This window comes from Carassius auratus, chromosome 9 (assembly GCF_003368295.1).
Source record: "Carassius auratus strain Wakin chromosome 9, ASM336829v1, whole genome shotgun sequence".
NCBI classification, from domain to species: domain Eukaryota; kingdom Metazoa; phylum Chordata; class Actinopteri; order Cypriniformes; family Cyprinidae; genus Carassius; species Carassius auratus.
In genome coordinates, this window is record NC_039251.1 from 19,580,186 (window position 1) to 19,606,860 (window position 26,675).

At 37.6% G+C, this 26,675-nt stretch overlaps 1 protein-coding gene across 1 annotated transcript in view; it reads left to right on the top strand.

Annotated features, from left to right (window-relative positions):
* Positions 1–26,675, top strand: part of LOC113108644 (leucine-rich repeat and calponin homology domain-containing protein 1-like) — a 55,088-nt gene extending 28,413 nt beyond the window's left edge. The window contains exons 8-21 of the mRNA XM_026271891.1: positions 1,025–1,130; positions 1,807–1,892; positions 4,813–4,880; positions 4,994–5,056; positions 5,226–5,303; positions 5,435–5,471; positions 15,188–15,301; positions 16,603–16,659; positions 16,789–16,858; positions 17,794–17,907; positions 21,165–21,274; positions 21,424–21,561; positions 22,759–22,836; positions 25,806–26,675. Coding sequence (XP_026127676.1) covers positions 1,025–1,130; positions 1,807–1,892; positions 4,813–4,880; positions 4,994–5,056; positions 5,226–5,303; positions 5,435–5,471; positions 15,188–15,301; positions 16,603–16,659; positions 16,789–16,858; positions 17,794–17,907; positions 21,165–21,274; positions 21,424–21,561; positions 22,759–22,836; positions 25,806–26,087 — 1,401 coding nt within the window. The 3' untranslated portion in view covers positions 26,088–26,675. The remainder of the gene's footprint in view (positions 1–1,024; positions 1,131–1,806; positions 1,893–4,812; positions 4,881–4,993; positions 5,057–5,225; positions 5,304–5,434; positions 5,472–15,187; positions 15,302–16,602; positions 16,660–16,788; positions 16,859–17,793; positions 17,908–21,164; positions 21,275–21,423; positions 21,562–22,758; positions 22,837–25,805) is intronic.

Genomic DNA, 26,675 nt, shown 5'->3' on the forward strand with positions numbered 1-26,675 from the left:
AGTTGTAATACACTGTGAATTTACATTGGTCCAAAATCCCACTCAAAATAACTGTATGCTAAACATTAACTATGCTCTGATTGGCTGTTATTGCACCGTGTTGCAGAGCATTTTCAATTTCTGTGTGAACAGAAAAATTACTTGATGCTGGAAAATGTATTGTGATGTGCTTAGTAAGACTTGATGCTGATGACAATATTAGTAATGATGATAAAAAAATAATTATATCCATTTTATAATAAAAAAAATATAAAATATACCTTAAAGGCTGCTTCTCAGTGTGCTTTACTGAGTACATCAAAATGCATCAATATAAATTTCAAATATAAATACAAATCACTTTAGCTGTAAATGATACATGATATGAAAATAAATATCAAATTAAGACTATATAAATTATTTTAAGGCTGGAATTAGTGATACAGTGTACTATTCTATTATTATTATTATTATTTTATTTTATTTCTTTTTTTATATTTGGCAGACAATGTCGTCTCCTCTCTTTTTCATAAAGAGTCTCTCAAGTCAGAAAGTTCCAAAAGCCAAAATCAGACTTTATTGCTCAAGACAACTAAGACAAGAATGCTTGCAGAACATCCAACAATCACACTTGTTGCTCACATTTTTATACCGTATTAAATAATGATCTCATCGACACAATTTACTTTTCTTTTCAGAATTGTCCCTGTATTCCCTTCACAGATTTTTCAGTACTCTGCTAACTTTTACCTAATTTTGGCATTATACGAGCTGGTTTATGTTTTTGCTGCTTTTAACTATAATTCCTTCATACAATTAGAGACACTAATTGAGACTAGTACATGTATAATAAATGCTGTTTAAAACTGATTGCATATAGAATCCTTCTAAAAATCTACAAGAACAATTCTAGCACAATTGCTTTACTTATATAACCTATACATTTTAAACAGGGTATAATGTATTTTTTTAGTGTTTGTCTAGGTGGTGTTTCAGATGGTGGTGTTTTTTTGTGTGTGTGTGTGTGTGTGTGTGTGTGTTCTAGCCATCAGATGAAGACAGCCTCAGCTTGAATGTGCCCATGACCAACATCACAGAGGAGGAGGGCTTGAGCAAAGACGACTCCAGCGAACACATCAGCGCTCTGACAGGTGCTGCTTACACGAGCAAACATGCCCTCACATATGTGGACAGGATATTAAAAGCCTGTAGAGAAAAACATCCTCTTACTAGGCTGACACAACAGTGGAGCGATACGGAGAGTTTGTGAGACCGACCCAGCTTAAGCCCAGGGGAAGGTCCTGGACAGGAAGTGTGGATACTGGCTGGGAAGTCAGTGTCAGCACATAAGGAGAATTAAGGGAGGAGGAGATGAAAACCGAGAACATTGCAGGAAGAAAGGAAAAGTGTGTCTCTGTGTGTGTGTGTGTGTGTGTGTGTGTGTGCTGTACTTCAGAGTGTGTGACTGCGTAGCTGATAAGAGAGTCCTTTAGACTTTAAACTTTCAATAAGATTTCCTCGACATGTGTGAATGAATGTGTACATGTGTGCAGTTCATTCTAGAAGAACACTACAATATATACTTCTTTAGGTTTCTGTTTGTTTTCGGTTAGAGAAATGTTCCAGTGTTCAAATTAAGTTTATTTACAGCAATTATAGCATAATGTCAATATTGTTTTTGTTTTGTTTTTTAAAGCAAAAACTGTGTTACACTTACATTAGTAGGTAATTGAAAGCAGGTTTGATTTACATTTAGTGTCAGTGAAAAACTCTTTAACATAGTATAATAATTTAGTAATTTAACGTGTGTGTGTGTGTGTCCGGTAGGAGACAGAAGTTCATCGGAATCTCTCAAGGAGCATCTAAGTTATCGAGACTCTACCCTCAGCTCACCGTTCGTCAACTATATCAAAGTGAGTGTGTTCAAGATTGATCTCTCCACGGTCTGTCAGGAGTGTGTTTGTCCTGAAAGCTTGATTTCAAGCACAGTGAGGATCAGGAGGTGGTACTCCACCCAGGCTAGTTTAGATCAGTTTCATGCACATTTTCCAGTCCCGCTTTCTTCTCTCTTTATCACACTGTTATCCTTTTGCCAATTAAATGGTGCTGTGCAGAAGCCAGATTAAGTTGTTGTTGTTTTTAAAGCTACACTTGGTGAGCACATTATCCTGCCCTGAACTCTGACGTTAGCAGTTCCTAGTTTAAGACCCAAGAGATTTTTGGGGCCAATTTGACAACACATTTTCTGTTTAAACTGTGTGGAATAGTTCCAGATCGGCACTAGCACTGGCACCAGAGCCCCCCATTGTCCACAACAATATTCAGAAATGACTTTTCCATTTGTTTTTAACTTAATAGATATGGGATATGGATCAGTAATTGAAAAAAAAAAAAAGAAATTGCTCCATTTGATGGGGGGTCAAGACATTTGCAAATATGATTAAAAGATGAATATGAGACAAAACTACAGAATGACACATTTTATTATTAGCGGTTAAATGTTTTACCAAATAAAAAGGAAAGCACTTTTAGAGTTCATCCCACTATCTGATGTGAGCATAAGTAGTTGGACAGATGAACTTAAGGCAGATGTAAAAGATTAAAAGCTATTATTCTGTTGCAGATCTCTTGCGTGCAATCAGAGCAGTGAGTTTGCAAGTGCGATCCAAAGACATCACCAGAGTCTTGGTCTCATTCTTTGAAATGCTTTATCCCCATGCCTTTAATGCAGCCAATTCTAACTGTTGCTTGTTTTAGGGAGTTTATTCTCCTCCTCAGCTCATGAAATTCATGTTCAATCGGATTTACAGCTGGAGATTGACTTGGAAACTTTAAGACTCTACATTTCTTTACCCTGATAAACTCATTGTCCTGATCCAATATGAAGCACTTTATGATGAGCCTGGTCGCATTTTCTTAAATATTGGTAGCCAAGATGGTTTTTTTACCCTTCCAATTCATTATGCTACGGTCATCATACATTCTAAGTCATCATTAAATTTGAGAGGGCCTGTTCCAGAGAAAGCCATGCATTCCTATGCTATGACACCACCTCCACCAAGCTTTACAGATGAGGTAAGGATCACTTGCAGTTCCCTTTTTTCCCCACACCTTTGCTTTCCCATCACTTAGATAAAGGCAAATCTTTCTATCATCTGTCCATAAAACTCTGCTCCAAATCTCTACTGGCTTTTGTAAACTCTAATCTTGCTTTTCTATTTTTGGTGCTGATCAGAGGTTTGTATCTTGCGGTGTAGCCTCTGTAATTCTGTGTCAAATTCTCCTGCAGACTGTAGATTGACAGAGCATCACCCCAGCTTTCTGGATGTTGTTAGTGATTTTACAGACATGTATTTTAGGGCTCATTTTCACAGCTTTTATGATTTGTCTGTCATCAACTGCTGTTGTTTTTCTCAGCCAATCAGGTCGGTTTTGGTTGCTGATGTCACCGGTGGTTTCCAAACTCTTGATTTCTCCATGCCCTTTGTTTTTCCTATACTTGTAGCTCTAATTGACTTCCTCTTTTCTTTTAGCATCCAAATTGCTTGCTTTTCTCTCAAAGTCAGCTCCCTCATCTTCAGCCTGGTTTATGTCATCATTCAATGCAATACTCAGAATGCAGAAGAAATGGATATAACTGATAAGACACATTCCCTTAATTTTAATATCTGAAGAATTAATGCAGCAGGACACAGCTGATCACTTAGAAAGACCTGTGAGGCAACTGTCCTAATACTTATGCTCACATCAGATAAGTGGATGAAACTCTAAAAGAGCTGATCTTCTTGACTGGTGAAACATTTATATGTTGAAACACCCAATAATGTGACATTCTATAATTTTGTCTCATAATTATCTTTTAGTCATATTTATATATTTCTTGACGCCACAGCAAACAGAGCAATTTTATCTTTACTGTTCCAATGCTTATGGAGGGCACTTTCTATATTCTAGAGCTTGGCATATCTAGAAGAATGTGGAGTTTTATTAATATTTCAATAATTTTGAATTTTCCAGGAAATCACATGAAATTAAGCTACCTTGTATCCAGGTTCTCCAAGACTGGAGGAATCCTGGTTCTTTGGAGACAAAGTGTAGTTGTTTTTAGTTGTTTTTGTTTAGTTATTTTAATTCTTATTTTGAATCATTTAAGTTCTTTTTTGGGCCTCATTGAAAAACACTGCTCTTAATGGAAAACAGGCATGTGAAATGTTCAGTAGGGTTTTTTTTTTTTTTTTTTTTTTTTGCTTTGAAAGATTCATGAGAAATCATCCCACTTTTCAGAATTTCGTGGGAATATCTGATTTGAAACTGGTTAGGTCTGTTGTTTGTTTACTTTGATTTGTACTGTTTTTCTTTTTTATGTAATGTTGGCTGTTGCCCATTATTGTTGAAAAGTCCTAATTTGGGCCCCAGCTGGAGTATTTTGAACATAATTTTCTTCTCTTTTCTGCCTTTATCTACCCAATTTCCCTTCATTCCATTCTTTTCTTGTCATATTTTTCATCTGCCTCTCTTGGCAAAGTGCTTTATGTTCCAGTAACTGTTAGATTATCTGATAACATCTCACTGCATCATTGGATTGGTGCAGACAGTGATATTTGTGCATTAGCAGTTCCCTTGTGAAGTCATCCACGTCTTCTCTAGAGGGACATTAAGGCATATAAGGCGTTGTGCGTGTGTATTCCCATCTGCATGTGCGTCACCCTTTCAAACAGGCGGTGGTGAATCTGTTTCATTCAATTCTAGCCAATTAGGCCTTTAGGCTGCTGTCACATGATAGAGATTGCAGCTGAAGTTGATGTGTGTGTGTGTGTGTTTGTGTGTTTGAAGGCTCGAGGTGTGGATTTCGATGAGCCCCTCAGGATAGAGGAAGACAACAACTGGACTTCAGAACAAACGTACGTTTATATCCAGATATTAATCATGTGTATCGTTGTGTTTCTGTCTTTCTTTGATTTTGGTCACTAGTTAAATTATACATTCTTATGTATTATGTTACTGGGTCCAACAGGTCAAAGGTTAACATGATCAATCAGTTAAAGGAAGCCGTGGAGATGCTACAGGATCCTAACAGGTAGGATAACAGTGTTAATGGTGATAAATCATATTGTCCAGATCTATTAACTATAAGACCTGAAGATTTATTAACATACATTACAATATGGTTTTCTGTAAAGCTGCTTTTTAAACAGTGTGTGTTGTGAAAAGTACTATTGATTGAACTTGTTTGTGTTTGTATATAGGGTTAACATGAACTCAACTGATCTCTCTGGTATTAAGCTCTATCCTGTGGAAATGGCTACAGTAGATGAGTCGCTCAAGTAAGTTACAACTTCACAGCTCAAATGTTTAACAGTAAATACAGAACAGTAGTAGTAGAAATACATTCAGATGCTGCTTTACATGTTACGGGTTTCATCAACACCCCATTTCTGTTCGTGTCTTTCTGCAGTGGCCAAGAGAGTGACGAGGGTCAAGCGACACCTAAGGTAAACCGCTGGTACAAGTGTCTAAGTTAACATCAGACACATGTACAGGAGGACCTTACTGGTTCCTCTAAGCATCCTGTTGGTTTCCCTCTTTATAGTGCCGCTGTAGACTGCATTGTTTCTCTAGAGTTCCTCAGAGATCAGTGGGCTATTGTTGAAGGGTAGACCAGTTTCGCAGTTTCCCAGGAGGATTGTCTTTCATATACCTTTTAGACTGTTTATGTGATGTCAGTTATTTTGTGACGTTCATTCATTGAAGAGCAGCTGCAAAAATCCATTCCCTTCACCTAAACTGTTCAAAATTAAAGACAGTAGCCTCTCTGATCTGATTACAAAGCACTGTTTGGTTTGAAGTACTTAATCTACAAAAGTTTGGGGTTGATAAGATTTTTTGAATGTTTTTACAAGAAGCAGTAAGAATCACCACGGCTGCATTTGGCTGATAAAAATGACAGTGAAACAGTGATATTGTGAAATATTATTACAGCTTAAAATCACTGTTTATTTTTATTTTAATAGATTTTAAAATATATTTTAGTTTTTGTGATGATTTTACTGTACCTTTGTCTTCGGTGTCACATGATTCTTCAGAAATCACTCTAGGCTAGTGACAAATGGTCAAAAAGTGCTTTAGTTTTTGAGATACCCCTACCGGAGGTAGAACTAAACCCAACAATGTTTTTCCTCATCTCTAAGGTCTCCCATATATGAAATGGATTCTTGGCTAAAAATATTTTACTGCTAAGATTGTTAAATTAACTGATATTGTTATACACCCCAAAACCAATAAAGGACTAAAATATAGCCTGTCCGTATTGGAGTTAAGGCATATAAACTAATGCAGATCAAACACACAAGCTCTGAGAGCTTTGAAACTTGACATGTTTGTAGTCAGGAAGTTGATTCGACTACTAGAAAAGACTGGATGTGAATATCTTGATGTTTGGAATAAATAGAGACATGTAAACACATACTTAAAATAAGCGGACATGCACAAATTTAATGTCTATGCAGAATGTTTTCATTTACTTTTTGCTTGCTTTGCCTGGGATTATTATAGAAACACATATGATAGCTTGTTGGAAAGGTGGGGTTATGCTGAATCCAGCAATACCAAATATGTAAATATATGACAAATAGGAGTGTTCTGTCACTCAATGTATGAGGTCTCCAAAATGAAAGAACACTGGACAAAATAGTCTCAAGTCCAAATCACATTATCAGTGGTGAGAAGAATGTTGACAAATTCATTGTTTCTGCAAAGTAACTTACATTAGGTAAGTGCTGATCTATATTTATGATACATTTAATAATGATACATTTCATAAGGCACAGTATACTATACAATTCATATGAAACACAGATCCAATTGAATCAGGTTAACATCGGAATGGAACCTCTATATTAAAATATCGTCGCTGTCGGGCGGAAACCTCGCATGTCCAAATTTTGTCAATTTCATATTTTTCCACAAATCGATGCTATTGGTCAGTCCCCACGTGGTTCTATTATTTTTTACAAATTATTAAACAATCTAAAGTGTTGAAAATAGATTGAGAGCAAATCTCTTAACTCCATCGGACACTTCAACTGTCTGAGAATCCTCGTAACTCCACCTCTTCTTCACTCCGCGGCAGGAGCTTCCACAGCATTTTGTGTCCTCAGGATTTAAAGTCGCAACGATTGAGAAATCCTCATCGAGCAACACGTAAAGCAAGCTTTAACTCTGATTTTATCTGTGTTAAACTATGATATCAGTTATTGATGTATTTTAAAATGTCTACTTATTACTAGGCTTATTATTACTAGGCTTATTATACATGTGCATTGAAGTTTTAAAATGTATCTAATTTCTAATTCTACTTGTATTGAATTAAATATTTTGGATACCAGCATTAAATTATTGTTTTTATTATTTTTTTACTGACTCGAAGTTGGCACTGTGCATGAATAATACCCCAAGTAGGCTAACAGGTTTTATTTATGGGAGAAAAAAGGTCTGTCTACTGGCGCCATGTAAGCCTATCTTTGCATAAGTCAGTTTTTTTCACAATAATGAAGGAAAATAGTTAGGTTAGATACATTTGAGTAGGCTTGTTTTTTTAAAAATCGATAGCTTTAATGCTTCGGTGCCAGTGTTAATTTTGACACGAAATTTTAATTTAGTTTTAGTCTTAGTCTTTTGACTATAATTCTTTTTAGTTTTAGTCAAGTTTTAGTCATCTGATTTGTTTTAATTTTAGTCTTATTTTAGTCGACTAAAATTGCTTGGTATTTTAGTCGACTAAAATTGCTTGGTATTTTAGTCGACTAAAATAAGACTAAAATCAATAACAGATTTACTAGACATTTTTTACAGCTAGTATAGGAAACAAACTTAACCAAAATATATAAAACACAAATTCAACTTTATTTCAACACAACTGTGTCTTTATTTCGATTCAAAAGCTTTTATGCTGCAACAAACACTGTCATGATAATGTAAACAATAACTAGCTGCCAATTGACCATCAATAAAAGAAAAATAAAGTTAGGTCCAGGACCTTAAAGCTTACAGCTGAGCTGAACAATAAGTGCATACATTTAAAGTAAATATTTAATAAGTTGGGTAGATAAAAAAAGTAACAAGATTTTATAAGGTATTCATTTGTCTAGCAATATTGTATGTTTTAAATACTACAATATTGCTAGATTAGTATGTATGATAGGATGTGAACATTCACGTTTCACATGACTAATATAGAAATATTTGTGATATTGTCAACAAGTAGAACATTATAAAATATACTAAACATTAGTATTAATCAAATGTATGTATCATAAAATTACGTATTAGCATCTAACTTGAAGAAGGGGCTATTTTACAGTACTTTTCCGTTCGTAATATGTAATGCTACAACATCTACGCACTGCAGTCTTCCAATTTTGCTTAGCTCAATAAACAAAAGAACATCGTTGTGAAATTACATTTGAGAAAATGTCCAGGTGGCTCGTCTGTAAATGTCTTTTAAAATTGGTTGTGTTCTTGCCACGAATGAGCGCTCCGCGTGCTTTACACTTTGTTTTGTTTTGTTCGTCGTCAAACGTGAAGTGAGCTGTGGTTTTGTCGCTCTTTTAGACATCACCTCTTCGAATGCCGACTTCCCGGGAGCTCATTTAAAAGCTGAAAACCTTCGCTTCACGTCTCAATAAGTCAGACTCGGATTGGTTCTCTTCTCTCATGCAGTCTCGCCTGTTCCGTTTTGCCGGTTCTTTTGGTGATTCCTCGCATCTCTCCCGTCTGCTGATTTGATTTTCGTCACAGTCTATTTTCGTCTCGTCCTTTATTCGTTGACGATAATGTCAATCAATTTAGTCATAGTTTTAGTCTCCATCAGTACCTTCTTTTTTAGTTTTCGTTTCGTTTTCGTCCGCAAAAATATATTCGTGACGAAAATAATGACGAAAATATTTAGTCAACGAAATTAACACTGTTTGGTGCAGAAGGAAGCCTATGAACCACGAAGGTAAGTTTGCGTGCAGATTAGGCTAATTCCCGCCTATTACAGCTCATCGTTTTTTGTTCTGCTTCACTTTTATAGCTCTTAAACGTTTAAAATGGAGTTTAGGAAGATGTATGTAAACACAGTTAGCTTTGGTTAACTATTGAAGCCTTTTCTCTTGTCAAAAGGCTCAACGTGACCGCCGACTTTGTTTGCGGCAGATTAATTTCCGCCTTCATTTTTTTATTTTTCCTATTGAATGTTTACGGTGGTACGTGACGTAAGCAGTTACCAGCTCACCACGCCCTTGGTATGAGCTACCACGCCCTTGGCAGTATAAAACCATCTTGTTCCATCAAAATCACTGTAGTGAGTCAGGAGTTGGAATTGCGAGTATTGAAAACGATCAGGATAGAGTATTTTAGCATCTATTTAGCATAGCATTTATATAGTTATTTTGATGATTTTGTGTAGCCTATGTCGTTAATTAGCATAGTTGTTAGTGTAACATTAGTATTGTTAGAAGCATAGTTAGTTAGTAGCATAGGATTGCATCAGTTAGGATAACTTCAAGTTAGCATTATTATTTTTATTATTATTATTTACAGTGGTCAGGATGGTACGTGCTGGTTGCTGGTTGCAACTGCACGGATTGTATAGTTTTCCAGCACACTTGAAAATTAGGCACTAGTGGTTGCATGCACTTGGCCTGAAAGACTGCGAGTTCCCACCTAGAGCTGGAGTGTGCAAACTGCATTTCACGCGGAATTGCTTCTCCAACGCAATGGAGGTGTAAATGGGCTTCTCCACACAGCTCACGCTGAAAAGCGATGCAGTGCCTTACTCCGAGACTGGCCTGTTCTCTCTTGCGCGGCTGCTTCGCTAGCAATGCGGGAGTTAAGACCGCAGCTTGAGCCAGCAGCTTGAATTAATATGGCTCAGGCCCTGGCCCTGTGTCCACAGACACCTCGACATCCTCCACTTCAGGTGAAGGTGGGGGAGAAAAGTCCTCTACTTCAAATGAATGCTCTGTTGCAAAGCTACTTGCGTCACTAGAGTCACTCTCCATTTTAGCGTCTCTGACAGCAGCTGTCAATCAATCCGTCACTGCGGGTCTCAGGTTCACGCCGCACTCGCTCAGCCCCGCCCTCAGTTCATCCCCTCTATCTCCGCTGTGCTCTGCCCACTTTTCAGCATTTTTCAAATATTGCCAGTGGGTGGAGTCAGGCTCCGACCAGGGGTTTAGTTACCCTTTAAAGCCTTATCTCTTGTCAAAAGGCTCGACGCGACCGCAGACTTGATGAACACTGCTGGCAGCAGCAAGGGTGTGTCCGTATCATTCTTATCAATGAGTCAATGAGAGCGTAACCTCGTATCTCCCCGCTCCCATGTCATAAATCTTGTATGTCCGATTAAACATGATTTTGGGGAAATGTTGTGTTAATGTTGGTATACAACAGTATATGATAGCAATAAAAGGTATAGTACCAACTTTTACGATACAATGTTTAATACAGAAGATAATAGAAACTGTGGAGCAGAGGCAGAATCCCTTTGATCTTGATATCAAGTTGCAAGTGGTCAGGTTGCATCTGAGAAAGTTGCAAAAGAGCTCTCAAGCTTCCTCCAAGATGGTGCGAAGCACAATGCCATCTTTATGGAACAACGTCTGGCAAAATCTGTCCCACCCTCTTTGTTTTTTGATGATGGAAGCATGAAGAAGACAACAAAAGCTGACCTGGCCAAGAAACTCGATGCTGTTGTTGAAGAGACACAGCAACTGCCAAATGTTAAAAAACCATCAGCATATATCATTGATGCCATGGATCTTCTTCAAAGTCTCAATGATTCAGCTTTTCAAACGTTGACCTGGGTGAGTGCGTCTTGAAAAAGATCGCAACTTTAATTGGAAAGGAAGGTAACAGCTGTGTTGTTATAGTGTTTGATAGATATGACCACCAACACTCAATCAAAGATCTTAAAAGACAAAGAAGAGGCACTAGGATGGGCATCCTAGCACCAACCTGGATGAGCTGAGGTACACACTAGCATCTACCACAGATTTGTCAGCAGCAAATCTACCCCCAACAGAAGATGGCTTTCCAGCAACATGTGCTGAGAGCCATGTACCAAACAGCAGTGTGGCGTCACAGCCACCTGGCCAAACCTCTTCTCTGGAACCCAGTTGGTAGAGGATGGAGGCTCAGAGAAGATGGGTGCATTAAATCTATGATGTTCCAGAAGGCACCAGCACCTAAAGGAGTTAGAGACCTCACCCACCTCTACTGTAAAGACGGACACTGCACCAATGCCACCAAATGTCACTGTCTTTCAGTGGGCTTGACCTGCACAGAGTTTTGCTCTTGCCCTTTCCCAGACTGTCCAAATATGACCCACTTTGTCACTGATGACAATGTGGATGAGTGACAGTGGTGTGTTGCAGTTGTAACATCAGGGGGGGTTGACCCCAGAATGGTCCAGGAGGGTCTGGCTGCAGGCTTGCACTTGCACTCTCAGACTTCCATTCTCAGACTTGCACTCTCAGACACTTGCACTTCCGCTAGTGACATCACTTGCAGTCTTTATTTTTTATTTTGTTGAATTTTTTTATTACTTTTTGTTTGAATTTCCCAACATTTTACAACAGTAGCCAGGTGGCGAAGAAAAGAAAAAAGAAACTAAATTACAATGTCACTTGCAATCGCTACTTGCACTCTCCGCTACCTGTGACGTCACTTGCAATCGACACAAATCGTGCATGTTGCCAATGAAGACAAGACGCTGTGGTGGTGATTAAACGATTAAAACTAATTTAGTACTATAATGTACAGGGTCTTGCAAGAAAAATACAATACCGGCAAATCCGTGGCCAGAACAGCAGAATATGAACGTTTGCGCAAGGTCTCTTGCTAAGTGTAGAAAAAAACACTTAACATGACTTAATATATTAAAGGGGGGGTGAAATGCTATTTCATGCATACTGAGTTTTTTACACTGTTAAAGAGTTGGATTCCCATGCTAAACATGGACAAAGTTTAAATAATTAAGTTGTACGTTTGAAGGAGTATTTTTTTTCCCAAAATACTCCTTCCAGTTTGTCACAAGTTTCGGAAAGTTTTTTTCGAGTATGGTTCTGTGTGACGTTAGATGGAGCAGAATTTCCTTATATGGGTCCTAGGGGCACGTCTGCCGGAAGAGCGCGCGCTCCCATATAGCAGAGCACTGAGAGCACAACACACATTCACTGATCAGAGCGAGAGCGTCGCGAAAAGTCACAAAAGAAGTGTGCCCAGAATAAATCCAACATGCAAAGTTTCAAGAAAAACATCATCAAAGTAGTCCATGTGACATCAGAATATTTTGAAGCATCGAAAATACATTTTGGTCCAGAAATAGCAAAAACTACGACTTTATTCAGCATTGTCTTCTCTTCCGTGTCTGTTGTGAGAGAGTTCAAATCAAAGCAGTTTGTCATATCCGGTTCATGAATGAATCATTCGATGTAACCGGATCTTTTTGAACCAGTTCACCAAATCGAACTGAATTGTTTTAAATGGTTGGCGTCTCCGATACGCATTAATCCATTAATGACTTAAGCTGTTAACTTTTTTAATGTGGTTGACACTCCCTCTGAGTTCAAACAAACCAATATCCCGGAGTAATTAATGTACTCAAACAGTACATTGACTGAACTGCTGTGAAGAGAGAGATGATCACCAGTAGTTCTTTCGGACAGTTCGATTCAACAAATCGGTTGAAGAAAACGGTTCATCGGTTCTTTTGCGGTCGATGTAATGACGTCATTAGCGATGATTGCAAGCCTTCAGTTTACCTGGGCTCATAACATTAGCACAGAATCAGTTTAGAATCAATCACCAAAAGAATCTGTTTGGTTCAGATGCTCTGTGTGTCGGTCTGCTTCACGCTGAATCACACATGAGCAGTGTCATCAGCTCCTCGGTTCACGAATCGGACGCGTCTGACAGAAACGGTTCTTGTCTCGTGAACGAGTCATTATCTGGCTCGGTGTTCATCTTCAGTTCTCACTTCACAGCAGTTCAGTCAGTGTACTGTTTGAGTACATGAATTACTCTGGGATATTGGTTTGTTTGAACACAGAGGGAGTGTCAGCCACATTAAAAAAGTTAACAGCTTATGTCATTTGTGGATTAATGCGTATTAGAGACGCGAACCGTTTAAAACAATTCGATTTGGTGAACTGGTTCAAAAAGATCCGGTTACATCGAATGATTCGTTCGCAAACCGGATATCCAGACTGCTTTGTTTTGAACTCTCTCACAACAGACACGGTGAAAAGAAGACAATGATGAATAAAGTCATAGTTTTTACTATTTTTGGACCAAAATGTATTTTCAATGGAGGGACTGAGAGCTCTCAGACTAAATCTAAAATATCTTAACCTGTGTTCCGAAGATAAATGGAGGGCTTACTGGTTTGGAACGATATGAGGGTGAGTTATTAATAACATAATTATGATTTTTGGGTGAACTATCCCTTTAAGCGTTTTGTTGTATGGGAGGACAAAGTTTGCGCATTGTGTTCATAGCCATCTGCTTACCTTGTAGTACTTTAAATAATAACTATATGTCATATTTGGTCTTTTAATTGAACTTAATGTACCTTAATACATTATGCCATATTAAGTGTTTGTTTTTTCTACAGGAGGAAAACGCTTAACGAAAGACTTTGTGCATTGCGTTCATATTCCTGTACGATTTGTGTCAATTGCAAGTGACGTCACAGGTAGCAGAGAGTGCAAGTAGCGATTGCAAGTGACATTGTAATTTAGTTTATTTTTTCTTGTCTTCACCACCTGTCTACTGTTGTAAAATGTTGAGAGATTCAAACAAAAAGTAATAAAAAAATTCAACAAAATAAAAAATAAATGCAATGCAAGTCTGCAGCCAGACCCTTCTCGAATGGTTACCAAAAGCAGTTCATGTTCCAAATGGTTGCTGCTAGAAAACAAACTAGAAGACAGGGCTCATTACCCCAAAATCGCGTCCGATTCGAGAACCGAGGAGCTGATGATACTGCACATGTGTGAAGTTAAGTTATAGTTTTATTAAAAAGGTGCCATATGAAATATTTCATTATTAGATGTATCTTATATTTGAATTTCTCAACATTCTTCTCACCACTTATAATGGGCTTTAGACTAAATTATGTCAGTGTTCCATTTTCATTCATTTTGTAGACCTCATACATTGAGTGACAGAACACTCCTATTTGTCATATATTTACATATTTGGTATTGCTGGATTCAGCACAACCCCACCTTTCCAACAAGCCATCATATGTGTTTCTATAATAATCTCAGGCAAAGCAAGCAAAAAGTAAATGAAAACATTCTGCATAGACATTAAATTTGTGCATGTCCGCTTATTTTAGGTATGTGTTTACATGTCTCTATTTATTCCATACATCAAGATATTCACATCCAGTCTTTTCTAGTAGTTGAATCAACTTCCTGACTACAAACATGTCAAGTTTCAAAGCTCTCAGAGCTTGTGTGATTGATCTGCATTAGTTTATATGCCTTAACTCCAATACGGACAGGCTATATTTTAGTCCTTTATTGGTTTTGGGGTGTATAACAATATCAGTTAATTTAACAATCTTAGCAGTAAAATATTTTTAGCCAAGAATCCATTTCATATATGGGAGACCTTAGAGATGAGGAAAAACATTGTTGGGTTTAGTTCTACCTCCGGTAGGGGTATCTCAAAAATTCAGGGGCATTGTCACTAGCCTAAATATGTTAGTTTGGTGAACAGAAAAATAGTTCTTATTATTATCAGTGCTTTTATTTTTGTGTTCAGTTAAATGTATCCCTGCTGAATAAAAGTATACATTTATTTAAAAAAAAATATATATATATCCTACTGACCCCAAACTTTTGAAGTGTGAAGTATGTTGTGCGTTCTTTGTGCAGTGGTCTGTTGTGGTAGTTTTTGTGTTGTCGTTTGTGGATGTACTGTAGATGTCTTTGCAGTGTTGTGATGTAATTATTGGATGATAAGAAAATATTTTGTATTATTAAAACTGTAATAAACTGTAATTACCCATGCTGTGCAGTAGTTCTGGTTAGCCGTGCAGCTTGTGTGTTGTTAGTACATCCAGTTAAACTCCTGGGCTGTTTTTACCAGCGTGATGTGTGCTGTGGTTAGTGTCATAGTTTGATGGTCTTAAGAGCCGTGATTATCATTGAAGGCGGCTCCTGGAGAATGCTGGGAGTTCCAGAGGAAGAGACAGTACATTCTAGAACGGGCCCGGCTCGAGGCCCAGCTCGCATGTCAACAGTATGCCCTGCACATGGCACAACAGGTAATCTGACAAACTAGTCCTGCCATCCAGCCTATAGATGCATCCTGTTTGACTGGTGAACACTTGGGCAACGTGTGCAAGTCAAGTGGGGACACTGTTATAAAAAATGCAGCTCGTCTCAGAAATGATTAATCATTTGGCGCAAATGTGTTTGTCATTTGTATGCATTGCACTTTGTACCGAATTGCCCAAACAAATGGTTTAGATGTAGCTGCCACATACGTGCTTTTGGTTTGTGCTATCATGACCTCATTCTCATTGTAGTTGTGCTTTTGTAAACGTGCAACTCATTCCTAGCAGACCCACGCAGAATCTGTACACAGTTCTCCAAAGAAAACAGCACAGATTTCCACGGAATTGGAGCCACTGCCATTTACAAGTTCTACATGGCCTCTGCATTTTTGTTCATTAAAATCAATGTTTTTGATTTGATTGTTCTTTTGATTTTATTCATCTGGAAGTGACTGAAATATAAAAAGAAGGTGTTCCATACCAGAATACAAATATATATATATTGGCTATTGGTTAGCATTGTAGTTTATATTTGAAGAGATAGTACGCCTAAAATATAATTTTCTCATCGCTCATGGCATTCCTTCATGACTTGGTTTCTTCTGTGGGACATACAAGTAAACATTTTGAGAAATTTATTTGGCTAGCAACATTTTACAAAATATATTTTATGTTCTGCAGACGAAAGCAAAGTCATACATGTTTGGAACAACATGAGGGTGAGTGAATGATGACAGAATGGAAACGATCCCTTTAACGTTGTTTTAAGGGAAAAGCAAGTTATTACATTTTGATTAAAGATTACAAAGGCTAAAATATAATTTATTTGGAATAATGTGCACTGGTGAATCATTCGCAATAACACTAGAATTTGATTGTGCTGTCATCTACCACAGAGTGAAGTACTCTGTTTAGCATTTTACCAATTCATTCTGCATAATTCCACAGTGTTTGAACTGTGAGTGCTGCTGGATGCATTTGTGTTAGTTTATTAAAATCGCAGTCCATGATGTAACCTCCATGACTTCATAAATCACAATTTTAGACTGAATAAAAATCATATATTTAAAGCAAAGTAAATGTACTCACATGGGGATTGAGAATCATGTAATTCTCTTTCTAATCTAACGAAAGGGGGAAAACAAACAAACAAAGACTCGAGAAGGAAAGACAAAGAGTCATATGGAAGCAGAGAACAGTGATGCATTGTTGACTATGTTTAAAGAGCTGGTCTGTTAACGTCTTACATCATCTCAAGAATCCCACAGACAGTTTTTTCTCTCTCTTAGGGTGACGTGATTGGCCAGGAAGGATCAGGTGATAGTTGTGAGAACCAAGTTACCAAGGTAAATCTTTTTGCTGACTCACAGTTTAATGTTACTGTGGCTTTACACCACTGTGATGTTATGCAATTCAATTTTACTTTTTAAAAATGGTAAAGTGCACTTATGCTGAATGTGTTTGTCATGTACCAGAGTGAAGACAAAAACCCAGTTTCCAGCCCCACACTGAGCTCCCCTCCTTTTGGTCTGAAGCCCAGATCAGGTGAGAACCGTGTTGTTTTACTAACACACATGGTGCTAATGTGCTGGTTGACATTTTGATGGTGAGGTTGGCATGGGTGGCGTTGCACTTTAGAGAATGGTGCACATCTTGAGCTCTCTCATCATCATCACATTTCAGTAGTAAGAGGGCGGAAGTGTTTGTGTATAAAGATCCTTTTGCCTGTGGCCAACACCTGTTATCCTGTCAAGCTCATAAAAACCAATATTACAGTCAGGCTTTTATCCATTCATATAGCTGTCTTGGCTTCAAGGCCTAAACTGCATATGAATAGGTTTAGAAAGAGCGCATGGTAACTGAATATGTCCTGTATTTTCTTTGTATTTACACAGAGATTTTATATTTTCACAAATACCATTCATTATTATTGTTAAATAATACAAAAACAGCTTGCTTCATCTGGATGCGGTTTAATTCATGTAGCTGTTTGTTTAGCTTCCTAGATGCTTCTTGTTGCTTCCCCTCTAACATCTAGTTTAGCATTTGCATCATTATCTATGATCTGTTATTTTTGTCTAACATTACCAGCAATATCATGCCCCGAGTCTGACAGTTAACATAAATGATATTCATTTGTACCAGGTGCTTTAACAGCATGCCAACAAACTGGTACTGAAATTCTACTAACATTTGAATTTGTTTTTAATATTTTCTCTTTTTTTTTGTTGTGCTGTATTTACGTGTCATTTTGCTTTGCATACCTTCCTGTTTCCTTCTCTTCCCTTTTATTTATCTGTATCCCTGAACTGCTGCTTGCTTGCTTGCTTGTCTGCTTTTGTTACACTGCTGTTGCTTGGCACCCTCCTATTTTCTGATACCTGAAACTCCTACCTGTTTCCTGTGGTTTTCCAATGAAAATTATTTGTTTGGCTCCTCCTCCTATTGGCATTATGCTTAACATTGATACCTACATCTAGCTTCACCCTCTGTGCCGTGCTCGACTCCGCCCTGTCCCCTCCCCCTTACACAGGCCTCGCCCACTGGTAGAGACACGCCCCCTAGCCCAGCTGAAGGAGACATGCCAAGCAGTGGTAGGTTTGCTCAATGTATTGTCCTGTGCAATCACATGCATTGCAATTAGTCTCTTTGTGTGTTTTTTTTGTATAGATTAAATTGTTTTGGGTATTTTTATTCTTATATTATTCTTTATTAGTTTATATTTTTTAGTGGTGGTTGCCAAGCTTTTGAGTCACTATCATAGAGATTTGAATAAGCCTTTAATTGTAAATATGAAATATAAAATATGTAACTCATTTTCCACGCTACTGGAGTAAGAATAACAAAGACTTCTGGGTGTGGACTTTTTTGACTTTGGCTGGTAAGCAATCAGCCAGAAAACCCTAGCTACCACATAGCAATGCTTTATAGCATCCAAAAAAAACCTAGCAACTGCTTTGTAACTTCCTACTGCATAGCAACACTCTGGCAACCACCCACATTACCCTAGCATGATGGCAGCTGATTTTTCTTGGGCAAGCATTACTCTCATTATCCTTAGACAATGTAGACATTTAGTCTGTTCACCTTTTTTTCTTATTTTAAAGTGCCCCTATTATGCCAATTTAAGGTTACTAATATTGTTTAAGAGTCTCCTAAAACAAGTTTACATGCATGCAAGGCCAGAAAACACTTAGTTTTCTTAAAAAATAGATTTAATTTTACCTAATTTCTAAATTATTCGTAAATGACTTGTGCGAAAGAATCAGTCTCTCAAAACCACCCCTTTCCACGAGCCCTCACTGCTGTGATTGGTCAGATGGCGCAGTCCTTTGTGATTGGTCCAGAGCCAAAGAGAGATTAGCTCTGGATTGGTCTACCATGTATAGCATGTGTAAGAAACAAACGTCCATTTCCATGATAGAATGACAGCCCTAGAGAAAAGATTGTGCCTCACCAATTCGAACTAGAGTCTGATGATGAAATGGTTGAACTAGCTGATCGACACGAGACCGAATCACAAGCACGACTACAGCAGGATGTTTCTCAGTGGTAAGTGTCAAGTGTTAACAAGTTTGTGGTAATTCTAAGATATTTACAGCATAAGATACAGCGTCTTCTCAACATGATGTTAACCACACAGAAATATTACTGTTTGTGGGCGGCAAGTTGGCGACATAGAACGAGTGCAGACATTATCCAAATGTGTTACTTCATGATGTAGAGCCGTAACAGAATAAGATTCAAATTCCTAATGACTCGTTTAGGAGATTGTGAGCCGACTCTTTGTTCCTTCCTTTTTTATAGACTTTATTTATCGTGCACTTTCGGCTTAACAACTTTGCAGATAGTTTATGTTCACATACAGCTACATGACACGCTGCATGAAAGGTAATATTCAAAAAGGCATAATGGGGCACTTTAATGCTTTAAAATCAAAATTTAAAAACAACAGTTGTTTTTCAAAGATGTCTGAATACTTCAGCCTACTGACTGACATTTCCTATTTGGCTGAGAGAATTTGAATATTTTTGTTAAGTTGTGTGGAATAAATGAAATAAGTATGATTCACTAGCAGCCGGCGAAAGATTTGTCAACATATACTCACCCTTATGTCATTCCAAACCTGTATGAATTTATTTCTCTTGCACACAAAAAAAGATCTTTTGAAGAATGTTGATCACCAAAGAGCTTTGATGACCATTGACTTCCATTGTATGGACAGAAAAATATCAAGCCATGTTCCATGGAAGAAGTCAAGTCATACAGGTTTGGAACAGTATGAAGGTGAGTAAATGATGACAGAATTGGCATCTTTGGGTGAATTGTTTCTTTTAGCTTAGTATTAATTTTCACTCATCATGTGTAAACAATTTTTTTTGTGTCTGAAAGTAAGAAAAAGTGTTTCTGAGGTTTGTGGTGTAGTGTTGCAGGGTCTTTTAAGACACGGGGGTGAGAGAGGAGATGTGGTTGAGCTGAAATTTGGGGTGGCCCAGTGACTTTAAATGGAGCTGTGTTGTATTTATAGAGCTGCTATTTTGAAGCATTAGATAATGGCCCCAGAGGGAAAATCAGACCTCCATTTAAGTGGAAATGCTTTCAGAGGATGAAAAACTGCCAGGAGACATCTGTACTTACTCATCGTCTTGCGAGAGAGAAAGAGGAAGAGGGAATGATGGAACGAGAGAACAGTTTACTAATGAATAGCTCTGTACTAATGGTAGTATTAAACTTTATATTAAAACTTGATTGAACCCAGATGGAATCTGGCTCCTTTTTACGGGAATCTAAACAAATAAATCTATGAAATGTTTTTAAACGTAAAATATCTACACTGTACTCCACCCTTATTGGTAGTTAAAATCATAATCAGATTATTCTACAGAAGTTTATTTCTGTCCACAAGAGAAATACTATACTACAAAACTTGTAGAATTTGTAACTTCCTGTTGGACGTCAGAAATGATTGTCTTCTCCTTTTTTTTCTGTCTGTGAAGTGTCTTTAAGTGCACATTTTGTCAATAAATGTCTGGAATACTTGCTGTCCCTTGCACACAGTTTAACAGTAAACATGTTAAAGAGTCTTATTTTTGCCAAACACAAAGTTGGTTTAGGATGTGTGCTGCTCTTAGAGTTTAGAGACATTAAGAGAAAGAAAATGTGAGAGGAAAGACACTTTGCTTAAAGCCAAATTGTTTAATTTGCGTCAAGCTTAAAAAAAATGACTGTTTTCAAACAGCTTTCCCCAAACACAACCCTGTTTCTTTTATTGGTGAACAAACAGATAGCCTCGCCCCCAAACTCACACCATTGGTTGAGGTAGTGTTGCTATGCTAGGCTGGAGAAATGTTCTGGAATAACATCCTTTTAATGTTCCCAACATACTGTCATCTTTCTTTCATTTCTCCACAGGATGAGAGGTTATGCAACTACAGAAACACACTCAGATGTGTGGAACGGAATGAAGCATTGTGTTCTTGTCTTTCTCAATCTCCCTCTTCTTTCTCTCATGTCTAGAGCTCCCCCTTGTGAAGAAATATCATATACTAAAGACACCATCAGCTTGTCACATTCCCTTAAGAATTTAGGATGTTCATTGTGATGTAAATAGACAATAAAGGCAGCTTGTCATTTAAAAGTAACAATGGCAACAGTAATAGCATTTGATTACTGTTTAATCCTCTTCATGTCAAAATTGACACTACCCTAAAGTTTAGAGTTTTGGGATATCATGATGGATGTGACGTTAAAAGAAAGTGATTAATTTAGAGTGAGTCTTTATGCATGTGAGAGTAAGACAGGAGATATAATGTGCTCTGTGCAGACTGGTGACGCTTCAGTTGTGTGACAGTGTATTTCAGGACGCACAAGACTCTGGAATCAGTGGATCCTCAGTTCACCATGAGGAGGAAGATGGAGCAGCTCAGAGAGGAGCTGGAGCTCATAGAGCAACTACGAGAGGTATGCAGACACACTCACACAGAAGCCAAGTATGTGAATTAACTGTATAACACAAATATCCATATTATTTTAGCTACTGTATATGTTTTTTTTTTAAATATTTGTATGACAATGTTTAATTTATTTCCCAATCATGTTGATTGTTCCAGAGTATTGAGAGCAGACTGAAAGTAGTTCTTCCTGAAGATCTGGGCTCTTCTCTCATGGATGGGGTCGTGCTTTGTCACCTAGTCAATCACATTCGGCCGCGTTCAGTAGCCAGTATCCATGTCCCATCCCCTGCAGTGGTGAGTCATCTCTCAATTATCCACACATTTACACAAACACTATAAACTCCCATTCATGATGTTTGAGGTCAGTTATATTTCGAAATGTATATTTTTAAAAGAAGTGTTTGTGTTTACCAAGGCTTTAACCGTAATATTCTGAAATACTATTATTTTAAATAATTGTAAATTGCGGTCTATGCTCTTGATCACTTGACTACATAAATGACATATTTCCTGTATTTGGCCCAAGTGTTCAAGTGAGGATGAAGACCACAAGTGTGTGTACAACTTTTCATTACCTGATAGGACACTTGTAGTGTTGTAAAAATGTGTTTACAGAGTTTTCATTTTTATTTTCAATACTTTACATTTTAAAATAAAAATTTTAATATCTGTTCAGTAATCCCTATAACAGATGACACATTTTAATTTCTGGTGCTTCTAATTAAGTGATAAAAAGCAGTTGCAAATGATGCACAAAATAAATATACTCACCTTCGCACCATTAAAACGTGTAGCACTTTGTTTTAGTACCAAATTATATGTAATAACTAATTATTATTAATATAATAAATGACATTGTAAAGGTTTCCTTGACCTCTTTCGATCTTGGCAAAAAGTCTTGCGAATTATTTCCACGTGATGCATGATGGGATACACTAAGCCTTAAATACCGCTCCGGAGTGGTATTTGAGATAGTGTGGATTTAGTGTGCATTAAGGCCACTGCACTTTGGCGTTTTTAAGATCTGGAGCGCACGCGCTCTCAAGTAGCCAAGACCGCAAGTGTGGGTATTTGGACAAGGCATAAGTTTGAATAGATGTGGCGTATTGTAGACCTGGAAGTAAACACCCACTGCTATGATTGGCTAACAGATGTTTGATTGACAGTCTACGTCCTTCACAGATGGGTGCTGCCATTAGGGTTAAAAATGCATAAATACTCAGTACATATCAATCAAAGGATATGTGAAAAGATCAGGGGAATTTTGGTTTCTCAGGTCATGAGCCCTTCGTTTTTTTCACTTTTGATTAGTTGAATGCGTCCTTGATGAATAAAAATAATAATACTATGGTAATAATTTCCTTAAAAAAACAACAACATTTGAATGATAGAGCATGTGTTTGTTAACCTGAAGTTTGTTAACCTGTTCTCTGTCTCTCTCTCTCTCTCTCTCTCTTTTGACATCTGTATATGGATACATTAAACCTTCAGCCCAAGCTTAGCATGGCTAAATGTCGCAGAAATGTGGAAAGCTTTTTGGACGCCTGCAGGAAAATGGGAGTCCCTGAGGTGAATATTTGTATTTTTTAATGCCAAATGAACTAGATCTGTTTCTCAAAGGCCACTGTTTGTACAGGTTTTGCTTTACTAGTATCTTATGTGCAACTAATCTTAAACATTATTTACTGGTATTGGTGGTCAGTAAGAACAATTTATCATACTATTGTTGTCCGGGTTATTATATATTTGAAATGTATTATAATAATGTGACCTTGACAAACATTGTCTGACAGTTTCGTTTTTTCCCCGTATTTCCCTGCATAGAATAATACTTTATGGTATTAACGCCGATTGCGCTGTTTTTTCTACTTATTCTTCATTCCTGCTAAAGGGGATTTCCACTGAATTTGCTGTGTAATTTAGAAATCTGAATCTCAGTCTGGAAAACTTGTTTGGTTAGTTTAATTAGACTTTGTCTGACAATAAACCTGTACACACAGGGCTTATGAAAACAAATTCTGGTGAAATACATGTTATTACTTGTTCATTAGCCGTCTCTAATCTGATTGGTTGAAGCAGATGAGATTGCCTCACACTGCTCTCTGATCAGTCACACCCTTGAAAACGTTTTGGAGAAATTTCCGCCCTGTTTATCAGCTCCAAGATACTTCTAGACTTTTTCTGGTCAATAGATGTTGGGAAAACTGATCATAGAACAGTTTCTTTATATAACCCTACCAGAGCTGCATCATGGCGTTGTATTAAGATGTTATTATCATGGCTTTAGGCTTCATCATCCATCATCCTGTTAATGGCTCTGACCTGCTCTCTGATAAATGATCATGTTTCCTTGAGCTGTGACAGATAATCGCGGTGTACTGATAAGCAGACAACGAAACATAACATATGAGTGGAAAGAATTTCTGTGTAAATTGTTCATGAAACCTTTATTTCATTATATCATTTGTGCAATATATTGTCCTATCCAGATAAAGCTAGAAGCAATTAGAGCTCTCACGTCCATGAAAATCTTTGTATGTCTTAACTTGCCAAAACGAGCACAATGTCCACGTTCCCTTGAAACATGAACTAATAGTTTTTTTTTTGCCGATATGATGCATCTCTTTTCGTGTGCAGGAATCAAGCGAGGGTTGTGGGTCAATTTTGGGCCAACTTTTTTTGCTCAAACTGTGCAGAAGTTTCTATTGGTTATGCCACCCTACCCACTAAAAATGGTTACAGTGCCATATCCCTGTTGAAAAAAAAAAAAAACATTTGCTCATAGATGCTAAATCCACACCTTTCAGTTTTGAGATCAAAATAGGTCACCTATGAAATTTGCTTAGATCCAATTCAAAAGTTTATTTATTTATTTTACATACCTATGCAGCAAATGTATTTTATTTATTTTTTTAATAGGTTTCAGAAGCCTTTCTAGAACCCAGATGTTGTCTTCTGCTTTACGGGTTGAGCTTGGTCCAAGCCATTTATAACAGGCTGTTCTGATTAGCCTGTCGTTCAGGAAGCTTTTAGTTGTCGTAGCTTGTGTCTGTAGTAGCAGCAGCTACTATGAGTCTGCATGGCAGCTAGTTTTGTCACCATTTGTCTTGTGTTTGCTATCTTGATAGCTGATGTTTATCAAGCTAGTTTATTCTGTTAGCGTGTTTAGGGCTAATGTGGCAGGCCTTGTTTGTTTGGTAACTTTTGGTTTATATATCATTCCCTTGTTTATCAACTTGGTTATGCAACAGTTTAGCTTGACCTGCTCTTCTCTTTACTGGTTTTTGCAGCTCTCCTGCTTTGTATAATTTTGAACGGCTGTAGCTTGACTTGTGCCTGGCATACGCTCACTACTGCACATCCGCTAACCACCATGCCACCTGTGCATCTGTTAACAGCGTCTGCCCCAGCACACCTCACAGACTCACACCAGCCACAGCTGCCTCCTGAACGAGAGACAGAAAACTCTCTGACAGAAAACTCTTTTTCAGAAGGCAGTAAAGAGGGTCGTTCTCAGAAAATGATGCCATTTGTGCTTGTAAGTCTGAGGGTTTGTGTTTTTACTTTATTTTATAGGGTTACAAATATGATTTAGGAAAAACATTTATTGGATTTAATGAAAAAAGTTATTCATTAAAAATAAGTCACACTTTATTTGCTACTAAGATTAGATGACCAAGGCAGGATATTACACAGTATTAGTTCAATGGTCAGTTTTTTTAACGATCACAGACAGTTTATAATTTATACACTTGTAATATGTGTACATTCACATATCATATCATTATATACACTACCAGTTATATGTTTAGGGTCAGTAAGTTTTTTTTTTTTAGAAAATGTATACATGTATTCAGCAAGTATGCATTCAATTTATCAAAAGTGACAGTAAAGTCATTTATAATGTTGCTGTTATTTTGAATTTTCTATTCATCAAAGAATCCAGAAGTAAACGTGGTTTCCGAAAATATATGAGGCAACACAACTGTTAACAACACTGATAATAAGAAATGTTTATTAAGCACCGAATCAGCATATTATAGTGATTGCTGAAGCAAAACAAAAGTATTTGTACCACACCACATTATTTCGACTTATTATTTTCTTAAAGAAAAAAATATTGATATTTTGATGAAAAACACTAAAATTCTTCAAATTTTAATTTTCTCAGTATACACTAAATCGAGGGAAACTTGAAACAATGCGACTTCATTATCTTGTTAACTACATTATCAGTAAATTAATCATGGGAACACATATATTTATTACACAACTGGAACCGTTTCCTGAGAATGATCCACAATTCTTGCTGTTTGTTGAGCTTATTTTACCTTTGACCTTAATCGTTGTCTAATCAACTTCCTTATCTTTCTCTGGTGCTAAACGGATGATCTCTCCTTTTCTCATTTCCCTTCTTACTTGCTTTTGTTCTTCCTTTCTCCCTGTTTCTCTCTCCATCCATTCTTTATTATTACTCTATCTCTTCTCCTCTTCCTGGTTCTCTTTGTCATCCCCTCCATGTTTTTAATCTCTATCAGTCCTCTCTCTGTACGGCTTATGACGTTCTGCAGTTTAAACTGCGTCCGCTCTGGGCCGTGGTCGCAGCCTTGCTCATGGTGGAGAGCACAGGAACAAGGCAGAAGGAAGGAAAGGTGGAGAGTGGCAGGGAGAAAGAGACAGAGGTCAAGAAGCTTATCCCCGAGTCCACTCAGACCCCGCCCCCTTCCTGGCAAATATGGGATCTGATTGGCTCAAGTCTGCTTCACGTTTTCTGTCTGGTGATGCTGTTTGTGGCCTACAGCTGGAGTGAATTTAAATAACATACATGACCTAAAAACACACAAGTAACACATTATATCATTTACTGGTCCTTGAAAGCACTTTGAACAGTTGGCTTCACTTAAAGGAATAGTTCACCCAAAAATGGAAATTCTGTTTTTTTTTTTTTTTTGGGATGGATAGTTTCATATGTTTGACCAACCCTTACATCTTGACTTGGCTGTGATGGAAACCATACTTAACTGAGGAGCCCCAACACATGACATTCAAGATAAAAAAAAAAAAATTGTGCACACAATTTACTCATTCGTTCCCTCTATGTCCTAAAACGTGTGCACGATTTACTCATTCGTTCCCTCTATGTCCTAAAACGTGTGCACGATTTACTCATTCGTTCCCTCGATGTCCTAAAACGTGCGCACAAATTACTCATTCGTTCCCTCTATGTCCTAATACATGCGCACGATTTACTCATTCGTTCCCTCGATGTCCTAAAACGTGAGCACGAATTACTCATTCGTTCCCTCTATGTCCTAAAACATGCGCACGATTTACTCATTTGTTCCCTCGATGTCCTAAAACGTGAGCACGAATTACTCATTCGTTTCCTCGATGTCCTAAAATGTGCG